This window comes from Elephantulus edwardii, unplaced genomic scaffold (assembly GCF_000299155.1).
Source record: "Elephantulus edwardii isolate Elephantulus edwardi_28Jun2011 unplaced genomic scaffold, EleEdw1.0 scaffold00008, whole genome shotgun sequence".
NCBI classification, from domain to species: Eukaryota; Metazoa; Chordata; class Mammalia; order Macroscelidea; family Macroscelididae; genus Elephantulus; species Elephantulus edwardii.
The window spans coordinates 38056528-38081831 of NW_006399758.1; the positions used below are offsets into that span (position 1 = coordinate 38056528).

The following is a 25304-nucleotide window of genomic DNA, read 5'->3' on the forward strand; positions in this document are numbered from 1 at the left end:
AAGAAGATGGGACCCTCCCAGATTCATTCTATGAAGCAAACATATCTTTGATACCAAAGCCAGGAAAAGACACCACCAAAATAGAAAACTATAGGCCAATTGAGAGACTTTTAAACACTTATCATTAGTGCTGTAGTAGTAAGGTCACGTAGATCTTATTCCAGCTCCTCTGTCACCATTAACCAATACAGTGGAAAGGGAGAAAATGAACTCCTTTAAAAATTAATTATAGTCTGACACTGTCAAAATTCTCCTGCTTAAGAAAAATGGAAGTTTAGAGGGGTAGGGCAATAGGGGGACACTTGCATGATTTGTTCCATTTCTGGCCCATGGAGACTAGGGTTTGAATTCTTAAAAGAATTTCTGTCTGTGAAGTGAGAGGTGTCCCAGAGAACATCATGGTTTTGTGAGGGAATACAAACTGTTACAGTTAACATATCTAATTTGAATATTTTTGTTACAAAGAACAAGGAAGAATGGCTTATTTGTTAAAAATCCTATTTGTGAAGTGCTGTTAGCTAGCAGACACAGGTTCTGGCTCTGTGCCTGACCTTGTGCTGTGTGGGCCTTGGGAATGCAAAGATCCAAAACACTACTAAGCTCTGCTTTCAGAGTAACCTAGTTACTCTCAATTCTGTTGAAGAAAATGTTCAGTCATTTTCTTGTTTTTCAAAGAATGCTAATTAAGTGCCTACAAAGTGTTGGGCTTTCTTTAGAGATCCAGCATTGAAAAGACAACACACCTGTGTTTTCAAGGAGCTCCCAGTTTTTTGTAAATGGAACTTTTTTTTTTTTTTTTTTAGCTTTGGTTAGTAACTCTTGAGTGGACCTTGAAATGGGTTTCTTCTTAACTCATTTGACCATACAGTTGGAACTGTCTACTGGCCATAAACCACATGGGAGGGAGATTACCCCTCTTTCTCTTTCAGAGTCACTGGTGGATTTGAACCTCCAGAGAGGCAGGTGAGACCTTTGTATTAGCTGTGCAACTCCCTATGGACTAGTGGTGCAAAATTGCATTTACAAAATGGAATAGATTAGGAAATAAGAAAATTCTGGGGCAATGGAAGTTGGTGTGTTAGAATCAGTGAGACTGGCTCACGATAGGGAAGAGTTCAGAGCTGCTATACATAGGGTCACAGGCAACTCAACGGCAAATAACAACAACAAAAGTATAAGTTGTATAATGTTTGGTTGATTGTTTTTATTTAAGCCTCTTATTTAGAGTAAACAGGACCTGGTGGAGGGCTTTTGTATTTAAAAGTTGGTTGCACGTGAGTGCCTGTGGCCTTCATGCTTAGTGTTGTATTTTGGAGGAACGTTCTTCTAAGTGATGCAGTACCATCTGTCAATCTGCTATACAGAGGTAACCTGGGGTTGCTGTGATGCTGAACCCTGTACCACAGGTGTGTCAATGCCATAATGGTTACCCATGGTGGACAATGTTTGGTGGCGCTCCCAGATTAAGACAGGCTTGAAAGCAGGAATGGCACCCACTTCCTAAACCACATACCTCAGAAAACTCTATCAACTTAGAGAAATGATAGTTACAGGACAGGGTTCCGGTCTTTTGTTCATAGGGTTGCTATGAGTCGTGCTCGACTCGATGACAATCAACAAGAACAACAACAACAAAGTTTACTTTGTGATATTTTTTTCTTTAGACTCTAAGTGAAATGATATTTAGGAGATGAATTGGCAGGCCTTGGTAGTTGGCTGGCAATGTGGGTTGAGGGAGGATTGTTGAGTCATGCCAAGTAGGTGAAATGGTGCCATCAGAATTGTAGGCTGCGAAGCGTTATGATCAGGTCCGGTAAGACTTGAGCTAGGGCATCTAAACAGATATCAGAGTAAAGAGTGTGTCTGGGCTCTGGGCATTGTTGCAGATATTTTGGACGACAGTGACTCGGACTTGGTGGTTTGGATGTGTGGTGTGAGATGAAACCCAGTTTTATCTATATCCGTTGAGCTAATTAATGGTAATGCCTCTGTTTGAGAGGAGACAAGTTTGAAGCAGAGCTGGAGAGGAATAGGACACATGATGTCTGTTGAATGTATTAAATGGCTTGGGGACTTCCACGCTCATGGAAAGCCTATTGGCAGAGTCAAACTGCTCCATGGGGTTGTAAAAGGAGCTCTGATGGCATAGGCAATAGGACATTGCATTGTTAACTCAATGGTCATCTCTGGCAGTTCAAATCCACCAGCATCTCTGTGGAAGAAAGATTGGCAATCTCCATACTATTTATAGCTTTGGAAACCAAAAGAAGTGTCAGCTGTGAGTCAGTTCTGACTCAGTAACATCGAGAGAGTGAGTATGAGGTTTTAACTGCTGTAATCCTTCTAGAAGTGAATTCTTTCAGCCACATCTTCCTTGAAACTATCTCATCTCTCACTTACAGAACAGCTGGATTCAAATCACTGACCTTTTGGTTTTCATCACCAAACATGACCATTACACTACCAGGGCTCCTTCAATGTGTTACTTGAACAACTTCAACTAACTTACAGAGGTGGAAGATAGCATGTTAATTCTATCTGGGATCTTAGAGACAGCATGAGAGCTCTTGGAGCTTGATGGTGAATGTTGTGTGGAGGCTGGGGTCACTTTAGGTAAGATTAGAAGCAGTTTATGCTCTGGGAGGGGGTGTCTCTGAGTTCTTTCTCCTTCCCACCACCCCTAGTGTGCGTTTCAAGGCAGGAAAGCAAAAGGAGAAAAGGCTCCAGAGAGATGTAAGAGCCAGGTATTGAGGACAGATGGGTGCTCTGTGTGAAGCTGAAGAAGCAGAATCATGTGCAGACAGTAGGAGTCATTGAAGGGTCTTAAGGAGAGAGAATGGTGCTTCAGAGAGGAGTATCACAGATGAGGCGAGGAGAGACAGAGACAGGAGGCCAATTAAAAGGATGACAGAGTAGACCCTTGGAAGTTGGGCAGTGGATGTAGAAGAAATGCACTGGAGAAGTAAAATGTGTGGGATTAGGGAGCTCTGGTGGCCTTGTGATAAGAAGCTATGCTGGAATCCCAAAGGCCTGTGATTTGAATCCATCAGCTGCTCTGAGGGAGAAAGATGACCAATCCCCTCCTGTTCGAATAATTGTTTCCAAAAGCCTGGTGCAGGGTTAGCTTTGGGCCAGTTCCAACTTGGTGGTCCACAACAACAAGTGGTAAATTGGATATGGCAGATGACAAGAAAAAAGGCATGATGGCTCCATGGCCGGGCTTAAGGTCCTATTAGCTGGATGACCTCAGCGATCACGTACACAAATGCCATTTCAAAACAACACCCTCCCAACACTGAAGTGGACTTCGTGATATTAAACAGCAAAGGTAATCTAGGCCTGTCTCACGTCACTGCTCCCCCCCCCCTCAGGTTATTATAAATGCATGAAAGAAGTGAATTCCAAAGACCTGAAGACTGTTCTTGAAGCTGAGGAATCAGGACTACGTGTGGACACTGGGAGCCGTTGAAGGATCTTAAGGAGGGCAATCCTTTCCTACGTGCTGTCTTAGTAGCCATTCCACTGGCATTTAGTTTTTGGAAGAAAATACAAAGACTTTAAAAATTCTCAGCAATCTTAGTGGTCATATGTTCTTTTCTTCCTAAAATGTTGACTCACTTTGAGATCAGAAATAGCTGGGTCAGGATCTGTAGGCTGAGCATAAAGGGACACCTGCATTTTGAATTTCCTCCGGTCTGGAGACTCCTCCACACTGCGTTGTGTAATAGAAGCAGTAGTAAAACGAAGCTTTCATAATTGTGGAAATGATGTAATTAGGTAACCATCTCTCCCTCACCTTTAGCCCTAATTTATTTTTGAGCTTCAGTATTTCCAGCTGCAGATTCCGTAGCGCTACCAGAAGAGTCTGCGGGCTGCTCAGGGGTACCATTGCTAAGACAACCCCTTATCTTTCATTGTCTGGCATGGCCTACTCATGCCCACCCAGCCTTCTCAGTTCCAGCATCACTCTGCTTTTTGCTGGTTACATTAGAAAACTCATTCTCAACTCGTCTTAAGCTGTCCTTTTATGAAGATTTGCTGCCTCACAAATGCAATGGAGGGTCACAATGGGTTGGAATCGACCTGCTGGCACTGTGTTTGGTAGCCTTCTGAGCCCAGGCCAGTCTACGTGCTAAACGCCTTTGAATCATGCCTTCTCTCTCTTGTCCCACTACTCTTCAGCTTATTAGTAAACCTTCATCTGTCTAAAACATAAAGGTAATAAAAAAATAAGACCAGCACTTCAAAGGTAAGCAGTTTACTTGGGTAAATGGTCTTGATCAATAAATTAGTAAAACAATAAAACCAGTTAATTCTGCTTATCTGTCTTTAGTGAAATAGGTCAAGGGGTGATGAGGCTGGGCTTGAAGCAGGAATAAGTGGACCAGACAGTGTTAGGGACAGTGATAATTACAACCTCATTTTCTGGGATTGTCTTCCCTGCTTTGGTGATTATATTTGCTAACCCTCTGTCACTTGCAGAGAACATCTTAATGTAAACAAGCATGATCTATTGCCTGGCCTTCTACGGGTAACTGTGGTGGTGGAGTCTATAGGGAGTTGGCTACCTACAGCCAAAAGGCCACACTTCTGGCAGTTTGAATCCTCAGGAGAAAGATTAGCCATCTCCTGTGTGGTTTAAGGCTCTGGGAACCCAATGGAGGGTTAGTCATGAATCCCTTTCACCTCATGGGCAATGAATCAGGAGGAGAACGTGTGGCCTGTTACCAAAGCGACGTAAGTAGTCGTCCAATTTCTAACCTGGCCCTCTAACTCTAATATCAACATAGCAGCTAGAACTTATCTTCTAAAACCGTGAGGCAGATGATGCCAGTCCTCCTTTTAGTACTTTCCAGTTGTTTCCCAGTTAACCTTGAGTGAAAGCCCAAGTTCACGCAGTGGCCCACCTGGACACTTTACCTGATTTGATACTATCTCTTGCGTGCCATGCTGACTCCTGGGTGGTTCCTTAGACACACATGGCGTCCCTCAAGGCCTTTGCTCTGTTTGTCCTTCAGTCTGAACCAACCTTTGACTTATTTTTGTATCTCCTTCAGATCTTTGTTCAACTATTACTTTCCCAGGAAGGCCTTCACTGACCTTCCTATTTATAAGGGCAAGTTTTTACTCTTCTGAAGGCAGCAGTCAGTAGTAAAATTCTCACCTTTGCAGGGGACCTGGGTTCAGTTCCTGCCCAGTGCACCTTGAGTTCTGCCACTAACCATCTGTCAGTGTAAGCTTGTGGGTTGTGCTGGTGAACAGATTTCACTGGAGCTTCCAGACTAAGTCTAGGAAGAAAGGCCTGGCTATGTACTTGTAACAACCAATCATTAAAATTCTGGTCACAACAGTTCATTTTCTTGTGTGTGGGGTGATCAGAAGCTGGCAAAATGGTAACCAACAACAATATCTCTTCTAGGCAGCATTTCCCACCAAAGCATCTATCAATTTTAATGGCTTTCATGTAATTATTTTCCCCAAAGATAGTATCTGTGAGGGTAGAATATTGCATCTGTTTTGCTTAATGTTCTATCCTGAGTATCTCAAACTCTGTTTGCCTGTAGAAGCCCACTGTTTTAAAAGTACAAAAAAAAAGTATGAACTCTATACTTAATTACAATATCACATTTATACTAATACTTTTTCATATAAGCAGATTGCCAAATAAAATGAAACCTTGGCAAGAGCAGCTCCTCTGAGCTTTGGTGAAAATATACAGTCACACATAGGTGATATTGTAGATTTAGTTTCAGATCACCAAATTAAAGTGAATATTGCAATAAAGCAAGCTACACAAAAATTTGGGTTTCCTAGAACATGAGAAAGCTATTATAGTCTATTCAGTTTGCAAAAGCATAAGAAAAGTTTTAAATCTGAACAAGAGATGACTTGACCTGCAAGCTGGAGTGAAGGCACCAGGTAAATTTTAGATTGTATGTGAATTTATTTCTCCAGCTGTATCTTTTGCTGTGAGTAGTGTTGGAGAAGCATCTGTTGCCTCTACATCTGACTGCAGACAGATAAGAACTTTAATAAAATTTGGAAGTACACTGTGGCACAGAGCAGTTACTTTTGTGGCACAGAGCAGTTACTTTTTCAAGGACTCATATTGACCTGTGTGAGATGTATCATTACTCAAAAATGTAATTTGTGTCTTGCTGCTGGCAACTGCATAATTCAACTGAGCCTTTGAAGCTTGGAGTCCAGCTAAGCACTTGCTTTTATATTTGCTCAGTCTTACCTTTAAGTTGCTGTGGCAACGGGATCTGCACTGTGTAGAAGCTTAGGATATGAGCAGCCTCTGCAGAGCTCTGCTTTAGGTCAAGGGCTGCATGGAGGTTCCCAAGCAATCCACACAGGCACATAGCACCGGCTTAACACCGTGTTGACAAGCCATGCATGTAAATAGAATTTTGGCCCCTGGGATCTTTCAAAGTTGACACAGACACTGTTCACATTTGTGGTGGGACAGTTCTTCAATGTGTAGGGCTATCCTTTTCTGGACTGGATCATCCGGTTGAAAGTCCCCCATAGTTGCCCCCAGTATTTCCGGATCCCTCCAAAAAGAGGCAAACTAAAACCATACACACCGTGCTCACTTATTTCTCTAACTTCTTCAGTGACTTTGGGATTTTTCAGTATACAAGTCTTGGAACTTATTTTGTATTTATTCTGAAGTATGTTTTTTTTTATTTAGTCCTGAGTATTGAGAAGGATGCATGCATGGCACAGACACATACCTTCTAGCAGCTGAAAGAAGAAATAAGGAAATAGTGATTGACGTTTACTACGTACAATGGTGCAAAGTGCTTCAAGAATGCAAAAGTGGTCAATTTTCAGAGTCATCTTTTGAAAAATGAGACAGTTTTCACTGACATTTTTATTCTTGTCTAAACATATGGTATAGTTTGTAGCTGGTTACCCAAAGTCGGCAGCTATTTTTGGTGGGAACTACTAGCCTCTTTAAATGAGGAAGATGAACACTCTTCTCTCCGTTGTCATTACAGTCTTGGAAACTCATTGGAAGATTAGCCATGAGTCAAGGCTGACTTGATGGCAATGGGTTAATTAAATTTTTAAACCCAGTTGCAAATCTTTTCTGTAACTTGAAACACACTTAGATCTTATTAAAAAAAATCATTTGAACTGAAACCAAACTCAATTTATGGCCACTGAGTTGGAAATGACTCAGAATTGACCCTCCAGCAGATTTTTTGAGGCTGTAAATAGCAATGGAGGCGATTGTTCATCTTTCTCTTGAAAAGCACCTGGTAAATTCAAACTAGAAGAGAATTGCCTTCTTTAGGTTATCAATGCAGCTGTGTGTGTCACACCACCAGAGTTCCTTCTGCAGAACAGATAGGATACTAGTTCATTATCCTTGTGAGTATAGCTTACACGTGAACAGGTTGTTAGGTAATGTTGAGTTGACTAGGATTCATAGCAACCTTATGAATAATGGATCTAAACCATCCTATCCTGTGCCATCCTCATCAGGCTGGTACACTTGAGCCCATTGCTGCAGTCACTAACTATTTAAGTCTATCGAGTTGAAGGTCCTTCTCTTCTTCGCTTGCCTTCCACTTTTTCAAGCATGATGTTTCTTTCCAGGGACACGTCCAAAGTATTTGAGTTGAAGCTTCCTTATCCATGCCTTCAGAGAGCATTCTACCTGAACCTTCTCTAAGAACTTTCTCCATTCATTTTTACAGCCCATGGGATGTTCAGTACTGTCCTCCAGCACCACAACTCAAAGACACTCATTCTTTTGTCATCCTTTGCAAGTAATTAGAAAGACTAAGGCCTGAATCAGATGCACCTTAATCTTTCTACTGACACCTTTGCTTCTTAGTCTTTTGGAAAAGTCTTTGACAGCAGACTTTCCCAATACAACATGTCTTTTTATTTCTTGAGTGCTGGTACCAAGGATGTTGTTATGAATGTAAGATGAAATTGCTAATATCTTCAATCTTTTCTCCATCTATCATGATGCTGCTTATTGACCAGAGGTCCAGTGGTGAGAATTCTTCTTGATGTGGAGATGTAATCCATATTGAAGGCTATAGTCTTTGATCTTCTGTAACAAACATTTCAAATCCTACACTTTCAGCAAGCAGCTTATGTCATCTGCGAGTTGTTGAGTCTTCCTCTGATCCTGATGCAACATTCCTCTTTGAGTTTTATATTTTAAACTTTCTGTTGCGTGTACTTCTAAAATAATGCATAGATTTTAGTGTTAAATGGATTCTATTACAGTTTGCTTTTTGCAGTAATTTTATTTTTCTTTATGCTCTTCCTTTATTATATCCTTGCATATATGGCTCAATTTCATGTTAATGGTTTTTAATGAAATAGTAATTTATGAACAGGTTGACTAAGAAGTATGAAGTAATATAAAAAGATAATATACTAAGTTCCTCTTCAACCCCACACTCCTCCTCAGACTGTGGTATCTGTAACAGCTCATTGTAGGCCCTTCCAGCAATTCTTGTGCACATATCAGTATTTCTACGAAGTAATTCTGATTTTATAAAACATACAATTGGGAACATACATGCATTTCTCTATCTTGAATGTGTCCCTCAATACATAATTACTCTAGTTGCTAGAAAAAAGGATTTAAAAATATATCGGTTAGGTGATTGGATAAATATCTCTGATGTAAACCTTATATTTTTCATATAGATTTGAGCCATTTTTTAATAGATGTACATTACTTTGCTATATGGGTGCAATTTAATTGAACACTTAGGTTATTGCTAGTGTTTTCTATTACAAGCAGTGCTATAATGAATACCCTTCACTATTCCTGGTCTTTCAGCTTTCCATGTGAATTTTAGGATCACTTATAAGTTTCTGCAAAAACGCCAGTTGGGATTTTGGTAGAGATCATGTTAAATCTGTGAATTAGTTTGGGGTGTATTGCCATTTTAGCAATATCCAATCATTGACCACAGGGTGTCTATTTTTATTTTTATGTCTTCAACAATAGTTAGTGGTTTCCAATATAAAAGTCTTATATTTCTTTCTTTGAATTTATTCCTATTTTTTAGTTCTATTATAAATGGAATTATCCTAATACAACTATCATAATTGGTACCTTTAAACATAGCTTCTCCCTTGTTCCCTAGCATTGCTTATCACAGAACAAGTTTCTAGATGTGCAGTTACTAGATCCGTGCATATTTATATTTAACATGTCATAAATATTAGCAAATTTCCCTCTAAAGTAGTGGTTTCAATTTCCCTATACTCTGTAATATATTTTTAAAAATTTATCTCTTGCAGCAATGAATGAATGGAAATCCAAATTCTCTGTAAATATTCATTAAAATTATTTAAAAAAATTAAAAAAATTTATCTCTGATAATAAAAACAATTTTCCCTGTTGTTTCAATGTGCTTTTCTAGAATTATAACTCTATATATTTTCTTTGTCAGTCACATATTCCTTTTACTGTTGGCTACCTGTTTAATCATTTACTCATTACTAATAACTTGCTAGCACTATATCCCAGTAAAATATTGATTTCTTTCCATTTTTTCCCCCTTGGCTTATAAACTAATGGAAGATTCTGCAATTTAGGATTATTGAAATGACTAACTTTTAAAACTAATGACAAAAATCTGTATAATTTATCTGTGAAAACCTCTCTATGTCTGTAGCTATACACATTTTAGTAGAATTGGAACTTGGCCAACTGATGTTGCATCTAATACAAGCTTTCATTGAATATCTCATTGGTGCCAGGAACTCTTATTGTGTTAATAAGATACCGCTCCTTTTTTCTGGGTGCTAATAGTTCTGTGTGGGATCTAGGATGCATGGTGGAGGGAGGGATTTATTCTGGCTGTTTTTAACAGAGGCACCTGTTCAAAGATGTCATCAGTATTGCTGGCACTTTTCCTTGGTTGTAAAGGCAGGTTCTAGCAAGGTTAACAAGAAGAGGAGGCATTTCAGCTGAAGAAAAGTATGGGCAAAGGTTAGGGGGATAAAGTGCATGGCAGTATTTGGAATGCTGAGGAGTTAAGAAGAGTAGAGTGTGTTCCTACATGTTGGAACTGGTAGGATGTGAGACTTAAGACAGATTGAGGCCATTGTATGACAAAGTGAAAGACATGTTAAAGTGTTTGAATTTTTACATTCTAACTTTGGAAGGTTGTGTCATGACACAACCCTGCTTGCCGAAACTGAGGAGGACCTGAAGCACTTGCTGTGGAAGGTCAGAGACTGCAGTCTTCAGTATGAATTGAGGCTCAATATCAAGAAAACAAAGATTCTCACCACGGGGCCAATTGGCAGCATCATAATGGGTGGTGAAAAGGTTGTTCAGTTTTCGTTTGCTTGGCTCCATGGCCAACACTCTTGGCACCAGCAGCCTGGAGATTAAAAGATGTATTGTGATGGGAAAGTCTGCTGTTAGAGACCTCTCTAAAGTACTGAAGAGCAATGATGTCAGTCTGGAGATTAAGGTGCATCTGACACATACCGTGGTCTTTGCAGTCACTTGCTATGTATCAGAAAGCAGGACAATGACTAGGGATGATAGGAGAATTGATGTCTTTGAGCTGTGGTGTGGGAGAAGAGTATTGAATATACCATGGACTGCTAAGAGAATGAACAGGTTTGTCCTGGAGAGGGTGAAGCCAGGTTGCTCCTTGGAGGCAAGGATTCTGAAGCTCTGTCTGACATACTTTGGACATGTTGCAAGGAGGGACTAGTCCTTGGAGAGGGATGTCATGTTGGGAGGGTGGATGGACAGCAGCACAAGAGAGGAAGACCCTCGATGATATGGGTTGATTCAGTGTCTGTGGTCATGGGGGTAGGTGTGTCAGCGACAATGAAATTGGCACAGGATAAAGCAGCAGGGTTTAGTGCTGTTGTACATAGGGTTGCTATGAGTTGCAGGCGACTCAACGGCACATAACAACAACAACATCCATTAGTAAATGATTGGCTATTATTGCTATTAAAGTTACCCATGGTGGACAGTGTTTGGTGAAGCTCCCCAATTAAAACAAGCTTGGAAGCAGGAGTGGCATCCACTTGCATAAATACCTTGCCTCTGGAAACCCTATGAACCTGGAGAAATGATGAAAGTTATACAGGAGGTGTCCAGGACTTTCTCTCATAGGGTTGCTAAGAGTTGCCTGTGACTCGACGGCACTTAACAACAACACAACCATTATTGCTATTGCAACAGTATTTATATGTGTTGTCTTTTAGTCCTGTTCACCGCTCAGTGTCTTCCTTTGTTATTATTCAAGCTGTGCTGGTGAAAGCACTCATTTTGCCTGTGTGAGTAAGTGAGACCGCAGGCCTTGCCTTAGCAGGCAGTCAAGGTCAGCAGAGACCATGAGTGTGATCCACACAGGGAGGTGGACTCAGTGCTAATAGACCTCCAGGGTTTTTTTTAGGTTCTCTTGATGTCTGCATGTAGGTTTATAGTTTTAAAGCCTTGCACAGACTTCATAAGTTTAACTCAGGATCACCCAACCTATTTCAGGCCAAAAAACTTAAATAATTAGTATGAATCCCTATGGTACTTTATCCTCTAGGGACAGGGCAGAGTCAAGGATTTTTCAGAATTTCTGTTCCTAGAAATTTAAGTACACTCACTTCTTAGCAGCTTAAATGCTGTAAGTCAGTATCACAGGAAAATGGAAGCTATTGTTTCTATAATGTCAGGATATTTGTTAGTATGGAGAGGGAGAGGGAGAGGAATGATACCACTTTCAGGAGGAAAGATTTCGTGCTCCTGCGAAGCAAGGATGGTGAAGCGTCATCTCCCTTGTGTTAGGAGGAACAAACAGAACGCTGTGTTTGGAAAAGTAGAGGATCAAATGAATGTAAATCCACAATCTCTGTAAATGTTCATTGAAATTAATAATAATAATAATAAAAGAAAAGTAGAGGATCAGCAAAGCATTGTTATAGTCCATTGTCACGGTCACTGTGACTCAGTGAGGTGAATTGACACTGTGACTGTGACAATGGCCTCAAGTATTATCAGAGGTAATGAGGCAAAGATAGGGCAGGGTACAGATCTATACTCCATAGGTCTGCGAAAAGGGGTAGTTGACTTGGCACCTAACAACAATTGAGAGCTTATGGACAATCTCCTATGCACTTGACAGGTTCAGAAATCCAGTGTTAGTCCAGCTGTACAGCAGTGAGATGCTAATGATAAGCCCATGAGTGCGTGCGTGCACGCGCCACACACACACACACACTCTCTCTCTCTCTCTCTCTCTCACATTCCAACTCCATCACAGAGAGATGCTGATGGTGAACACACACACAAAAATCTTTCTTGCCAAAATGGAAAGATTTTGGGGTTTGAAGGAGTATAGTCTGGTACATTTGTCCTGCTGACTAAAAAACTGGGTGACTCCCAACAGTTTGAATCCACCAGTAGCTTCAGAAGAGAAAGATGACCAGAAAGAACTACTATTTTATACAGGATGTGTCTTTGTAGAACTAGGGGATTGAGCATAATATCCTCTGAGATCTGTGCATCACCATAGGTCTTAAGGTTGAAATGAGCAGCTTGATTTTAGGCAAACAGATGGCTTGAGTTTAATTTTCAACAGCATACATGTTTTGAATTGTCAGAGTGTAATATGAATTAAAATGACGCAGCAATTTCCTCAGGTCTTATTTGGTGGAAAAAGGGAGGTTCTAAAGTCAGTGCTGGTCAGCTCAAATAAGGTTCCGTGTATGAGACTGTAATCAAATAAACTGCTACGTTATTGACATTTATTAAGAATTATTATCAAGTGTGATAAGTCTACTTTTTTCCCCCTCTTCTCGCTAGGAGGTTGGGGAAGCATTGTACAATTAAGAAAAGGAAGTTTGTATACCAATATCTTGTTTAATTTTCTTATTTTTCATAAAGCAATCTATCAACTTCTTTACACAAATCAACGCTAAGTAAATAAAAATTCATGTTAGAGCTGCTGGCAAAGTAGAATACAATTTTTTCCTTATTACATGGTAATGACAAACTCACCCGCCTACTCACAAAAACCTCCTGATTCGTCATCTCAATGTAATAGTTCTGGAGGCGGTTGGAACCTTAAGCAAAACTGCCATTTATGGAGAGAGAGATTATTGTGGGTTGCTTAAATTGACATGCCTTGGTGAGGGGATTAACAAATATAAAACCCCTCTTGATTTTGTTACCATGAAGCCGAAAGATGTAAAATGACCAGCATAGAGTATATTCATCTTCACTAATTATTTGTTCCATGTTCAACATTTTGTTTTTCCAGTAACATTTGTTGTTCTGGCTATACAAGCAGATCACACTTATCAGATACATTTTGAAAGTGCTGGAGAAAAAGACGATAATCATCCTTAATCTCACCTCCTAGGATAATAATTATAAAATAATGATGGATGGCCTCTGAAATCAGAGAGATTCTGCATTTCAATCAAGTCTTTACTACTCATTATTTGTCTTTATGTAAGTTACTTAATGTTACTGTGTTTTAGTTTCCTTATGTGTAAAATAAGGGTAATAATGGTCTTTGCAATCACTTGTTTTGCATTAGAGAGTTGGACAATGACTAGGGAGGATAGAAGGACAATTGATGCCTTTGAGCTGTGGTGCTGGAGAAGAGTATTGAGTGTACCATGGACTGCCAAGAAAACAGATTCATCCTGGAGAGGGTTAAACCATGCTGCTCCTTGGAGGCAAGGATTCTGGGGCTTCGTCTGACATACTTTGGACATGTAGTAAGGAGGGTGGAGCGACAGTGCAGGAGGGGAAGACCCTCTTTGAGGTGGATTGATTGAGTGACTGGGGTAATCGGGATGGGTGTGTCAGAGACAGTGAGATTGGCACAGGACAGAGCAGGGTTTAGGGCTGTTGTACATGGGGTCGCTATGAGTCGCAGGAGACTCAATGGCAAATAACAACAACAATAACAGAATTTACCTTTCAGAGTAATTGTAAGAGAATACATTGAAAGTTGTTGGTAGTCCTGGGCAAATGGCATAGAATACACTGTTGTTGTTGTGGCCTGTAGAGTAGGAACTGACCCATAGCTGACCTCCAGTCGGTTTTCAGAGGCAGTTAATCTTATGGGAAGAGATTGCCCATCCTTCTACTGTGGAGCAGATGGTGGATTCAAACCTTTTCCCTTTGGGATTGCATCACAGTTTCTTGGCATTAGGCCACAAGAACTCCCTATAACTCCACTGCTCACAATTTAGGAGTCCTGGTGGCACAGGTGATTAAGGATTGATCTACTAATCAAAAGGTTGGTGATTTGAACCCACCAGCACTCCAGGGAAGAAATATGAAGCTGTCTTCACCCATACAGATTACACCCTGGAAGACTAGGGTGCAGTTCTGTCTATTTATAAAGTTACTATAAGTTGAAATAAACTCATTGTCAGTGGGTTGGAAGCTGTTATTTCCTTCTAGTCAGTCTATTAAGGGTATGCTTTTTAATTCATTACCACTATACTGTGTATTTTATGTTTCACTTAACACCACGTCATAAACACTTCTTTTTGTGCTGTGATCAGTTGATAAACAGCCTTACCTTAAATCATTGTCCGCATTTCTGATTCCTTGGTCTAAATTTTTAGATTTATTTTTTTAACTGATAGTGGCTGGCTTGTTTAGTTTATAGGCATACTCTAGTAGGAAATGAAAAATTCCATCCTAGGGAATTTTTAGTTTGTTTTTTTAAATTACAATCTGAGCCAAAGTTTTCAAAGCAGGTTAGTTTTCTGTTCAACCATTTATACTCATTTTGCTTTATGATATTAATTGCTATCCCCACAATGTAACCAAATTCTTTCTGCTTCCTCCTTGAGAATCTCTTTTATATTTATTAATCCTTCTATCCTCTTCACCCCCAGGCAGATGTTACAATCTTGTTCTTGTATCATTGATTGTTATCTCAGGAGTGAGGACCTCATTGATATCACTGTTCACAGTATAAAGTTGTCTGTTGTTTATCTAAAAGTTGAGCCCCAGGGTTAAGTTTTGTTCCAGACTCAAAGAATGACTAAGGGCCATGGTCTCAATTCTGCACGACTCTTTCAAACCAGGAAGCTTTTCCTTTTTGATTTTGAGTTTTGTTTTACATTTTTAACCCCCCCCCCCTTTCCAAAACCTACAGTGATTACTTGTAGAATGGTAGCCAAACACCACTTAGTTCTTCTGGTCTCAGAGTTGTGTCTATACATCTTTGTTTTTCTTCTGTCTTCTTGTTCTGAGTAGGGAGAAACCAGTAGCTGCACCTGTAGTGTCTACTCACAAGCTTTAAATACTCCAGTTGCTATTCACCAAAACAGGATATGCAATATTATATTTTTGGCTATATCATGCCATCTGACCTTGATGTCCCCAGAAACTGTAATCCCAAGGCCCTCAGAGCAGAAACTCATGCCTCAAGATTATTGGTTATGATTTTGACGGTTATATAACTTTGCCCCCTGCTCGCTGTGCTGTAAGCATGATCTGTTTACAGCATCATGGAGCCCCGAGGGTGAAGTCCATAGGGTGATGTGCTGCTAAACGAAAGTCAGAATCTCCAGCAGTTGGAGTGCACCAGCTGCTCCTTGGAGGAAGAAGGCAGGACAATGTACATCACAGGGATCTCCACTGTTGCCTTTCTTGTGAACTTCATCTTTTTCTTTCTTTCGTTATTATGTTAAGCATCTTATCTTACTGCTTGTCCCCCCTTATCCAACTTGTGTCTATATTTCATTTTCACCCTTTGTTTCTTCCTGTGTGTAAACTTTTCCTTAGTTTTGTAATGGTAGACTTGCACACTGTTTGTCCTTTTGTGAATAACTTCCTTCACTAGATAAAGGATAGAGTTAATCATGTAATCATAAACTGGTGAAGACTGTCACTTCACTTGTGTCAGTTAAGGTGTGCAGTAATAACTGAAATGTGGTTGACATCAACTCTGAGGTGCCTTGTGAGAAAAGCCTGGCAATGGACTTACAATTTATCATAGCCATTGGAAATACTGTGGAGCCCAGGTCTACTCTGAAACATATTAGGTTACTAGGAGTTGGATTAGATTTACTGGTAACTGAATTGGTTTCTTTTTGTACCTAGTGAGTTCACGGAAATAGTATATAAGATTGTTACAATGAAAATTACTGTTCAGCTTTTGTGTGAATCTTTGTTCTACAACTTGAGCAGTGTATTTAGCTTCTCTGGTTCTCTTCTTAAGAAGTCCTGTTAGCACAGAGGTTGGCAGTTTGAACCAGCCATCCTGCAGGAGAAAGATGCCTGAATCTGTAAACATTACCATCTTGGAAACTCTGTGGGCAGGTTCTACTCTTTTCAATGTTGTTGCTGTTATGTGCCATCAAGTCACTTGCAACTCATAGCGACCCTATGTACAACAGCCCTAAACCCTGCTCTGTCCTGTGCCAATCGCACTGTCTCTGACACACCCATCCCAATTACCCCAGTCACTGAATCAATCCACCTCATAGAAGGTCTTCCCCTCTTGTGCCGTCCCTCCACCCTCCCAAGCATGATGTCCCTCTCCAAGGACCTGTCCCTCCTTACAACATGTCCAAAGTATGTCAGACAAAGCCCCAGAATCCTTGCCTCCAAGGAACAGTCTGATTTAGCCTCTCTAGGATGAAACTGTTTGTTTTCTTAGAAGTCCATGGTACATTCAATACTCTTCTCCAGCACCACAGCTCAAAGGCATCAATTGTCTTTCTATCCTCCCTAGTCATTGTCCAACTCTTTGATGTATAACAAGTGATTGCAAAGACCATAGCCTGTATCAAATACACCTTAGTCTCCAGAGTGACACCATTGCTCTTCAGTACTTTGGAGAGGTCCCTAACAGCAGACTTTCCCATCGCAGTACGTTTTTTGATTTCCTGGCTACTGGTGCCAATAGTGTTGACTGTGGTGCCAAGCAGACTAAAGTTGTTAACATTCTCAATCTCTTCACCATCTATCCTGATGCTGCCAATTGGTCCAGTGGTGAGAATCTTTGTCTTCTTGACATTGAGCCTCAGTCCATACTGAAGGCTGCAGTTCTTGACCCTTCGCAGCAAGTACATGAGGTCCTCCTCAGTTTCAGCAAGCAGGGTTGTGTCATCTGAGTAACACAGATTGTTAATAGATAGTCCACCAATCCTGACGCCACACTTCTCCTCACAGAGCCCAGTCTCTCGGATAATCTGTTCAGCATACAGGTTGAAAAGTTATGGAGATAGGACCCATCCCTGGCGTACACCTTTCCCAATTTTGTACCGTGCAGTATTTCCCTGCACTCTTCTGATGATTGCCTCTTGGGTCCAAGTATAGATTTCTCATAGTCCTTATGTACTCTTTTCAGTAGGGTTGCGATAAGTTAGAATTCATTGATGATGCTGTAACTCTTAAGTCTTGATTACTAACCAGGTGACTAGCAGTTTCAACCCATCTGCTTCTCTATGTGAGAAAGATGAGGTAGTATGTTTATGTGAAGATTATTATATAGGCTTGGAAATGCTATTGAATATTTCTGCCTTACCCTTTAGAGTTGCTATGGGTTGAATTAGAATTGGTGGCATTAAATTTGGTATTAATTTTTATACAATGGGGTGAAAAGAATACCTATTTCAGGGACGTATTGTAAATATTTTGGAAGCAGGAGTGGCATCCACTTCCTAAACAACATGACACCAGGAACTCTGTGAACTTTGATAAGTGTAGATAGTTGTAGAGGGGCTTCAGGTCTTTTGTTCATGGGGTCATATGAGTCATGCTGTACTGGAAGGCAATCAATAACAACAACAATTGTAAAGATTAGATATTATAACATTAATCTTGGCATATAGTAAGTACATAAATTAGTTCTTTGTGTTTATGCTCAGCATTTAAATTTGTTTTCATAATTAAATATTATGGTTGCAGTTCTTTTTAACACAAGGGTATACATTATAAATGATAACAAAGGACAATACAATTACAATATAAGTAATTAATATAATAAGTTATAAGTAATTATAATGAAGAACAATATAAGTTCAAAGGAACTCTACTTTTTTCTATTTTAAATATGCTTCTATTATATTTAAAATAGAAAAATAGACTTTAAAAAATTATTATAAATTTATTGCCCAGAAGATAACATGTTGTTGTAGTTGTTATGTGTCATTGAGTTGCTTGTAACTCATAGCGATCCTATACACAATTGCTCTGAACCCTGCCCTATCCTGAGCCAGTGTCACAGTCTCCAACATACCTACTCCCATTATCTCAGTTACTGTGTCAATCCATCTAAGGTCTTCTATCCTGTGCTGTCCCTCCACCTTTCCAAGCATGATGAGCTGGTCCCTTCAAGCATGATGGACAAGTCTCCAAGGACTGGTCCCTCCTAACAACATGCCCAAAGAGCTTCAAAATCCTTGCCTCCAAGATGTTTCAGCTTTTCCAGGACAGATTTGCTTGTTCTCTTTGTAGTCCATGGTATGCTTAATACTCTTCTTCAGCATCACCACTCAAAGGCATCAATTCTTCTTCTGTCATCTTTGGTCACTTTCCAGCTCTCTGATGCATAGCAAGTAATTGCAAACACTATGACCTGGATCAGGTGCACCTTAGTCTTCAGATTGACATCATTGCTCTTCAGCACTCTGGAGAGGTCCCTGATAGCAGATTTACTCAATGCAATTATTACATTTTTTTTTTATTTTCTGGCTGCTGGTGCCAAGATTTCATTGTGAAACTGAGCAAGTTAAACTTAACAATCTCAGTATCTTCTCCATCTATTATGGTGCTGCCAGTTGGCCCAGTGGTGAGAAACTTTGTTTTTCTAATGTTGAGCTTCAATCCATTTTGGAGACTGCAGTCCTTAACCTTCTGTAGCAAATGCTTCAGGTCTGAGGAAAGACATTTAAATAATTTTAAACAACTGTGTTTTAATTGTGATTTTAGTGAAAATTCAGAAAGAGAAGCTTGTCCTATTCCAGATTATCATCTTACCAAATATTTCTATTTTTCCATTCCTTTTGAAGTGTTGTTCCCATTACTCATTTCAATGTGAGGTTAATTATCCATTCTTTTCCTGCTCTTCTCCCCTCGACCTCCATTTTCTATTATTTTAACAGTGGTATCATGCAATATTTGTCCTTTTGTGACTGAGACATTTCACCTAGCATAGTGTCTTCCAGATCCATCCATATTGTGTAGTCAAATCAACGGGATAGAAAACAGAAAAATTATTGAAACCATCATCAAAGCCAAGAGCTGCCTCCTTTGAAAAGGTTGTAAAATAGACAAACCATTGGCAAATGTAACAAAAGAAAAGACACAAATATCTTAAATAAGAAATGAAAGAGATGACATCACAACAGAACTAGCTGAAATAACATCAATAATAATGGAATATTATGAAAAGCTATACTCTGATAACATTGAAAACCTAGAGGAAATGGGAAAATTCCTAAAAAGCCACATCCTACTCATATTGACACAGACAGAAATGGACTACTTAAACAGCAGACTCATAAAAAAAAAGAAATTGAACAGGTCGTAAAAAAACACACAATCCACTATCCACTCCTGCTAAAAGACCTGGTCCAGATGGCTTCATGGATGAATTCAACTAAACATTCAGAACCAAATTATCACCAATTATATATACATTATTTAAATAATGTAGACAAAAGAAGGGACACTTCTAGAGATGTTCTATGAAGCAAGCATAAGGCTAATAACAGGTAAAGACATCACAAAAAAGAAACCAGACTATTATCTCTCATGACTATAGATACAAAAATTCTCAACAGAATCCTAACCAATAAAATCCAACAGTACATAAAAATTAATTCACCACAACCGAGTGGGATACATAAAGGGAGTGCAGGGATAGTTAAACAAAAGAAAAAAATGCACCAGTCACTGAATACAGAGAACATGTTAGGGCACACATAAAATCCCAAAGATTCTGAAGGATTAGTAGACCAATTTTAGTAGAGTGGCAGGTTATAAGATTAATATACAAAAGCAAGTTTGATTTATTTACAGCACAAAGAAAGCACAGAAAAGGAAACTAGAAAAGTAATGCATTTACAGTTGTCAACCACAAGATGAAATATTTAGGAATAAACCTAGAGACACAAAATTCTTTATAAGGAAAACTACAAAGCACTACTATAAGAAACCTAACTAAATGGGAAAATATTCCCTCTTCATGGGTAGTAAGATCGGACATTCATTGTGAGAAGGGTAATCCTACCAAAAGCAATCTACTGATTCAATACAATGTGGTTACCAAATTCATTCTTCAAGGAGATAAAAAAAGGAATTTCAGTTTCATTTGGAAAGGAAAGAGACACAGTATAAACAAAGCTCTTCTGAAGAACAAAAACGAAGTTGGAGACATCTCACTTTCTGATCTCTAAATCTCCTATGCAACTGTAGTGATCAAAACAGCATAGTATTGGTACAGTGAAAGACACATAGATCAATCGAATAGAATCCCAAAATTAACCTATCAATTTATGGTCATCTGTTATTTGACACAGTAGTAAGACCCATTAAATGGAGAAATGACAGCCTCTTTAACGAATTGTGTCAGCCAAATTGAAACAGGCTCCAGATCTCACGCCATATACAAAAACCAACTCAAAGTGGATCAGAGACCTCCATATAAATAAAACCCACCACCACAAAGATCATAAGAGAGAAAATAGGAACAAAATTTGAAGCCCTGGCCTGCTGCATAAATAAGCTTGCAAACATAGCCAAAAATACTCACTTTGGAGAAGATAAAATCAGCTACTGGGACCGTCTTAAAATCAAATCCCTGTATGCATCAAAAGCCCATAGATATGGAAAAACATTTGGCAATGACATTTCAGAGAAGGGTCTTATAACTAAAGTTTAGGGAATATTACAGGGTCTCTGCAAGAAAAAGACTGCTAGCGTGATCAGGTGTGCCTAACCCAGGCCATGTTCTTCACTGTTACTTGCTATTCATCTGGACAGTGACCAGGGATGACAGAAGAAGAATCAATGCCTTTGAGTTGTGGTAGAAGAGTCTTGAACATACTATGGATTACCAAGAGAGCTAACAAATCTGTCCTGGAGAAGGTATACCCAAGCTGCTCCTTGTAGGCAAGGATTTTAACACTCCATCTCACATACTTTGAGTGTGTAGCCATGAGGGACCAGTCTTTGGAGAATGCCATCATGCATGAAAGGATCGAGGGACAGCACAAGAAAAGACCCTGGATGAGATGGATTGACACAATAGCTGGGATAATGAAGGTAGGTATGTCAGAGACAGTGAGATTGGCTCACAATTGAGCAAGGTTCAGAGCTATTGTGCATAGGGTTACTATGAATTGTAGTTAACTAGATAGCACTTAACAACATAACAACAGCAATCTGATCACAAAATAGGCAAAGACATGAAAAGACTATTCACAAAGGAGGACATTTGGCCAACAGACACGTGATGAGATGTTCAAAATCACTAGCAATCAGAGAAAAAGAAAAACAACAGTGAAATACCATCTCATTCAAGCAACTATAGCAAAATTTAATGACAGTAAACAATAAATGTTGGAGAAGATGCAGAGAGATTGAAACTTGTGTGCACTGGTATTGGGATTGTAAAATTACACAATTGCTATGGAAGACAGTTTGGCATCTCCTTAAAAAACTGAACATAAAAGTTCCATATGACCCAGTTATTCCACTATAGGAATATATCCCAAGAAAATAAAAATTGTACATAGCAACATTATTCACAATAACAAGAAAATGGAAACTTCCTAACTGCCCATCAGCAAACAAATGGATTGTGAAAATGTGATACATTCACATACTGGAATACTATACAACACTAAGGAACGATGATTTCATAAAATACTATGTAACTTGAGAGAGGCCAGAGAGCATTACACTGAGTGAAGGATCCCAGTCATATAAGGACAAATATTGCTTAAGAACATGATTGTGATAATAGGATAACTGAGCAAGGTGTGTACACATGTTCCAAAGGGGAAAATGAAGGAGAGAGGGAGAAGCAGACAGAAGAGAATGAGGGGGGGAAAAAAATCACTGGGATAATAGAAATTGGTGGGTGGAGGGGAGTGAAGAATTGGGAAATGTTCAATGAGGAGTTGAGAAGATGAGGGAATAACAGGTATAGAGTAAGAATTATATAAAATTTAATACATATAAATTATTATATAAAACATAAGTTTAGATGAATGTATATGAATAATCATGCAAAACACAACATGTGTAAAACATAATATAAATGAATGATTCTATGTAAACCAATTTAAAAAATAACAAAATAAGATTTCTTTATCACCAATGTTTCAAAAGTGGAATACTGTTTTTTCCAAATTATTGTTAAAAAACAAAAATCCTGTAGGCATATTATTTTCTTTTCATAAGTTAAATTTAGGCAAAAATATCTACAAATAGTGTTAATATTTATGGAATTTTTGCTCTTTGCTATACACTGCTCAAGATATTTTCCTTATATTCAGTCAAAATAAAATCTACCTTTGAGTCAGTTCTAACTCCTGGTAAATCTTCAACAGGTTTTCAAGGTTCTAAATCTTTACTGGAGGAGACTGCCCATCTTTTTTGCCCTGGGAGAATAGGTAGATTTGAACCATTGACTTTTTGCTTTGAACCACTGACTTTTGCTTAGCAGTGCAACTGCTTAACAGTGTATGTGACCAGGGCACCTTTTTCTTATGTCAGTTCATTTAATCCTCATTTCTATTGAAGAAGGTTCTGTTACTGTTCTCATTTTGTAACTGAGGAATTGGAGGTTCAGAGAAGTGAAAGGACTTGCAAAAGCTTCCTCAGCTAGGTAGATCTGCTCCCGTGTAGTCTGACCTGAGAACCTAAGCTGTTAACCATTCAGCTCTGTTATTTAACATCGTGCTAGAACATGCATAATAACTGATTAAACACCCTGCCACTGTGTTTAGAATGCCTTTGTATTAATTAATCATGAGAAAATTTTTAAAACCAGTTTTTTAATGGAAATACTTAAATGCAACATCTCATCTTTTTTAGTTTTTCAGTTACGGAACAAAAATACTGTGTCAAAACACTGAAACTCCACGGTCTAAATTTTTTCCACCTCTCAAAACCCCAATGCTACCACCTAACAGTTTTCAAGGCAAAGTGGCATTCATTACCGGCGGAGGAACTGGCCTTGGTAAGGGAATGACAACTGTCCTGTCCAGCCTTGGAGCCCAATGTGTGATTGCTAGCCGGTGAGTTTGTCTCTGTAAGTTGCAAGCATGCTTTTCAAGCGAACAGTTCTGCTGCCATCGTATTGGATACAGTCTTTGCCCAGATGGTTTGGTTTGCGCCATAATCTTATAAAAATACCCTTCTTGTTTGTTGTTGCCTTAGCATTCCCATGTGTGCAGAGTAGAACCATTTCATAGGACCTTCAGGGCTCTAGCCCTCCAAAGCCACTGAGCAGGCCTATCTTCCTAGGTGCCACTGGATGGATCAGACAGCATTTTCTCTTGTAATCAGGTGCTTAATAGTGCCACACAGGGAGTTAAGACATCCACAGATTACTTAGATTTTCTTGAGAACAGATGTTTAAAGAAACAAGAGCTAGGATACCAGTGGATTTAGACATACCCTTGATTATTGCAGCATTATTTACAATAGCAAAGAATTGGAAACAACCCAAGTATCCATCAACAGAAGAATACCTGAAGAAACTATGAGATATTCATACAATGGAGTATTATGTATCACTGAAAAAATAATCAAGAAGGCGTGAAACACTGTGCAACATGAATTAATATAGAATAATTTGTACTGAGTGACATAGTTCAGTTACAAAAGGACAATTAAGGTTAAAGACCATTGTTATGAAAAACTTAGGAAAGTTTTACACACAGATAAATTCAATCTTGGGTGGTTATTCAGACATTGTAACTAATTGTATTAACCAATTGTAATGAAAAACTAATATGATTTTTAAACTTTCCCTTAAATAAAACCCCCCAATATTAAGAAAAAAGATCTCTGAAGGCAGAAAATAAAGTCCAAAACATGCAAATAAAAAGAAGAAAAACAATACAAGAGAATGGAAATGATGTTTATTATTGACCTGATGATATATACATTTTCCAGATTAAAAGTATAGAGTATTTTTTCTGTACATGAAAGTGAAGTTCAAAAATACCACCTTGAAACTTGATCTTCAGTGGGAATGATTATGATTACTGTTTCAGTAAATAATTAACCTTGAGAAGAATGGTTATAGTTCTTCCATTTTTTTTTTTTTTAGAAAATACAAATTTTTGAAATTCTTTTTTTGCTGTGATGATTATATGAAGAGTATGGTATGTGGAAGGAGTTTCTTCTTATTAGGCAGATTCTGGTCCTCTGTGACTATGTAGGGGAGATGTGCTACCAGAACAAAGACAGGCAATTTAGAGAATACCAGATGCTTGGTGAGAGAAAGATGAGCAGTGGCCTCCAGTTCACTTTACTGCCTCTGAAAACCTGCTGGAGAATCAGCTATGAGTTGGTTCCAACTCGATAGTACACCACAACAACAGTCCCTATGTAAGGAAGCCTGGTGGGGCAACAGTTAAGTGCATGACTACTAACTGAAATGTTGGCAGTTTGAAACCAGTAGCTTCATGGAAAATAGACCTGGCCATCTGCTTCTGTAAGATTGCACACAGGATTACAGTATAGTTTTGCTCTGTCTCATGGGGTCACTGTAGATCAGAATCAACTTTATAGCATCCAACACCACTGTGAAATGTAAACTTAGAGCTTTAAAGACTAGTAAAACCATAGTTTTTCTATCTGTTGATAGGCAGTTGGGTTGCTTCCATCCCTTTGCTATTGTGAATAATGCAGCAATAAACATACATCTGTTCGAGTAGTAGCTCAGATTTCTTTAAGGATATTCCCTTAGTGGAATTGCTGAGTCAAATAGAATTTCTGTTTCCAACTTTTTAAGAAAGTGCCAGACTGCATTCCATAGTGGTTGTACCATTTTACATTTCGACCAGCAGTGAATAAGAATTCCAGTCTCTCGGTCACCTCGGATAACAGCAAAGAGGCGTCTTTCAGGTAGAACCCAGCAAAACCCGGCCAGAGAGGGAGGACAGGAAGCGGCACTGGGCAAGGTCACCTCGGATAACAGCAAAGAGGCATCTTTCAGGTAAAACCCAGCCAAACCCGGCGGGCCCTTGGGCCAGAAAGGAAAACATAATCTACACAGGAGTTCTACAGGACACGTCAACTTCCCTTGGAGACAGTACAACTAAACTTAAGAGACACTGGTCAAAAG

At 39.2% G+C, this 25304-nt stretch overlaps 1 protein-coding gene and 1 pseudogene across 1 annotated transcript in view; one reads left to right on the plus strand and one right to left on the minus strand.

Annotated features, from left to right (window-relative positions):
- LOC102844938 overlaps positions 1–2456 on the minus strand; it is a 5395-nt pseudogene extending 2939 nt beyond the window's left edge.
- DECR1 (2,4-dienoyl CoA reductase 1, mitochondrial) overlaps positions 1–25304 on the plus strand; it is a 74976-nt gene that overhangs the window by 13528 nt on the left and 36144 nt on the right. Inside the window, exon 3 of the mRNA XM_006880561.1 lies at positions 23042–23244. Within this exon, the coding sequence (XP_006880623.1) occupies positions 23042–23244 (203 nt within the window). The remainder of the gene's footprint in view (positions 1–23041; positions 23245–25304) is intronic.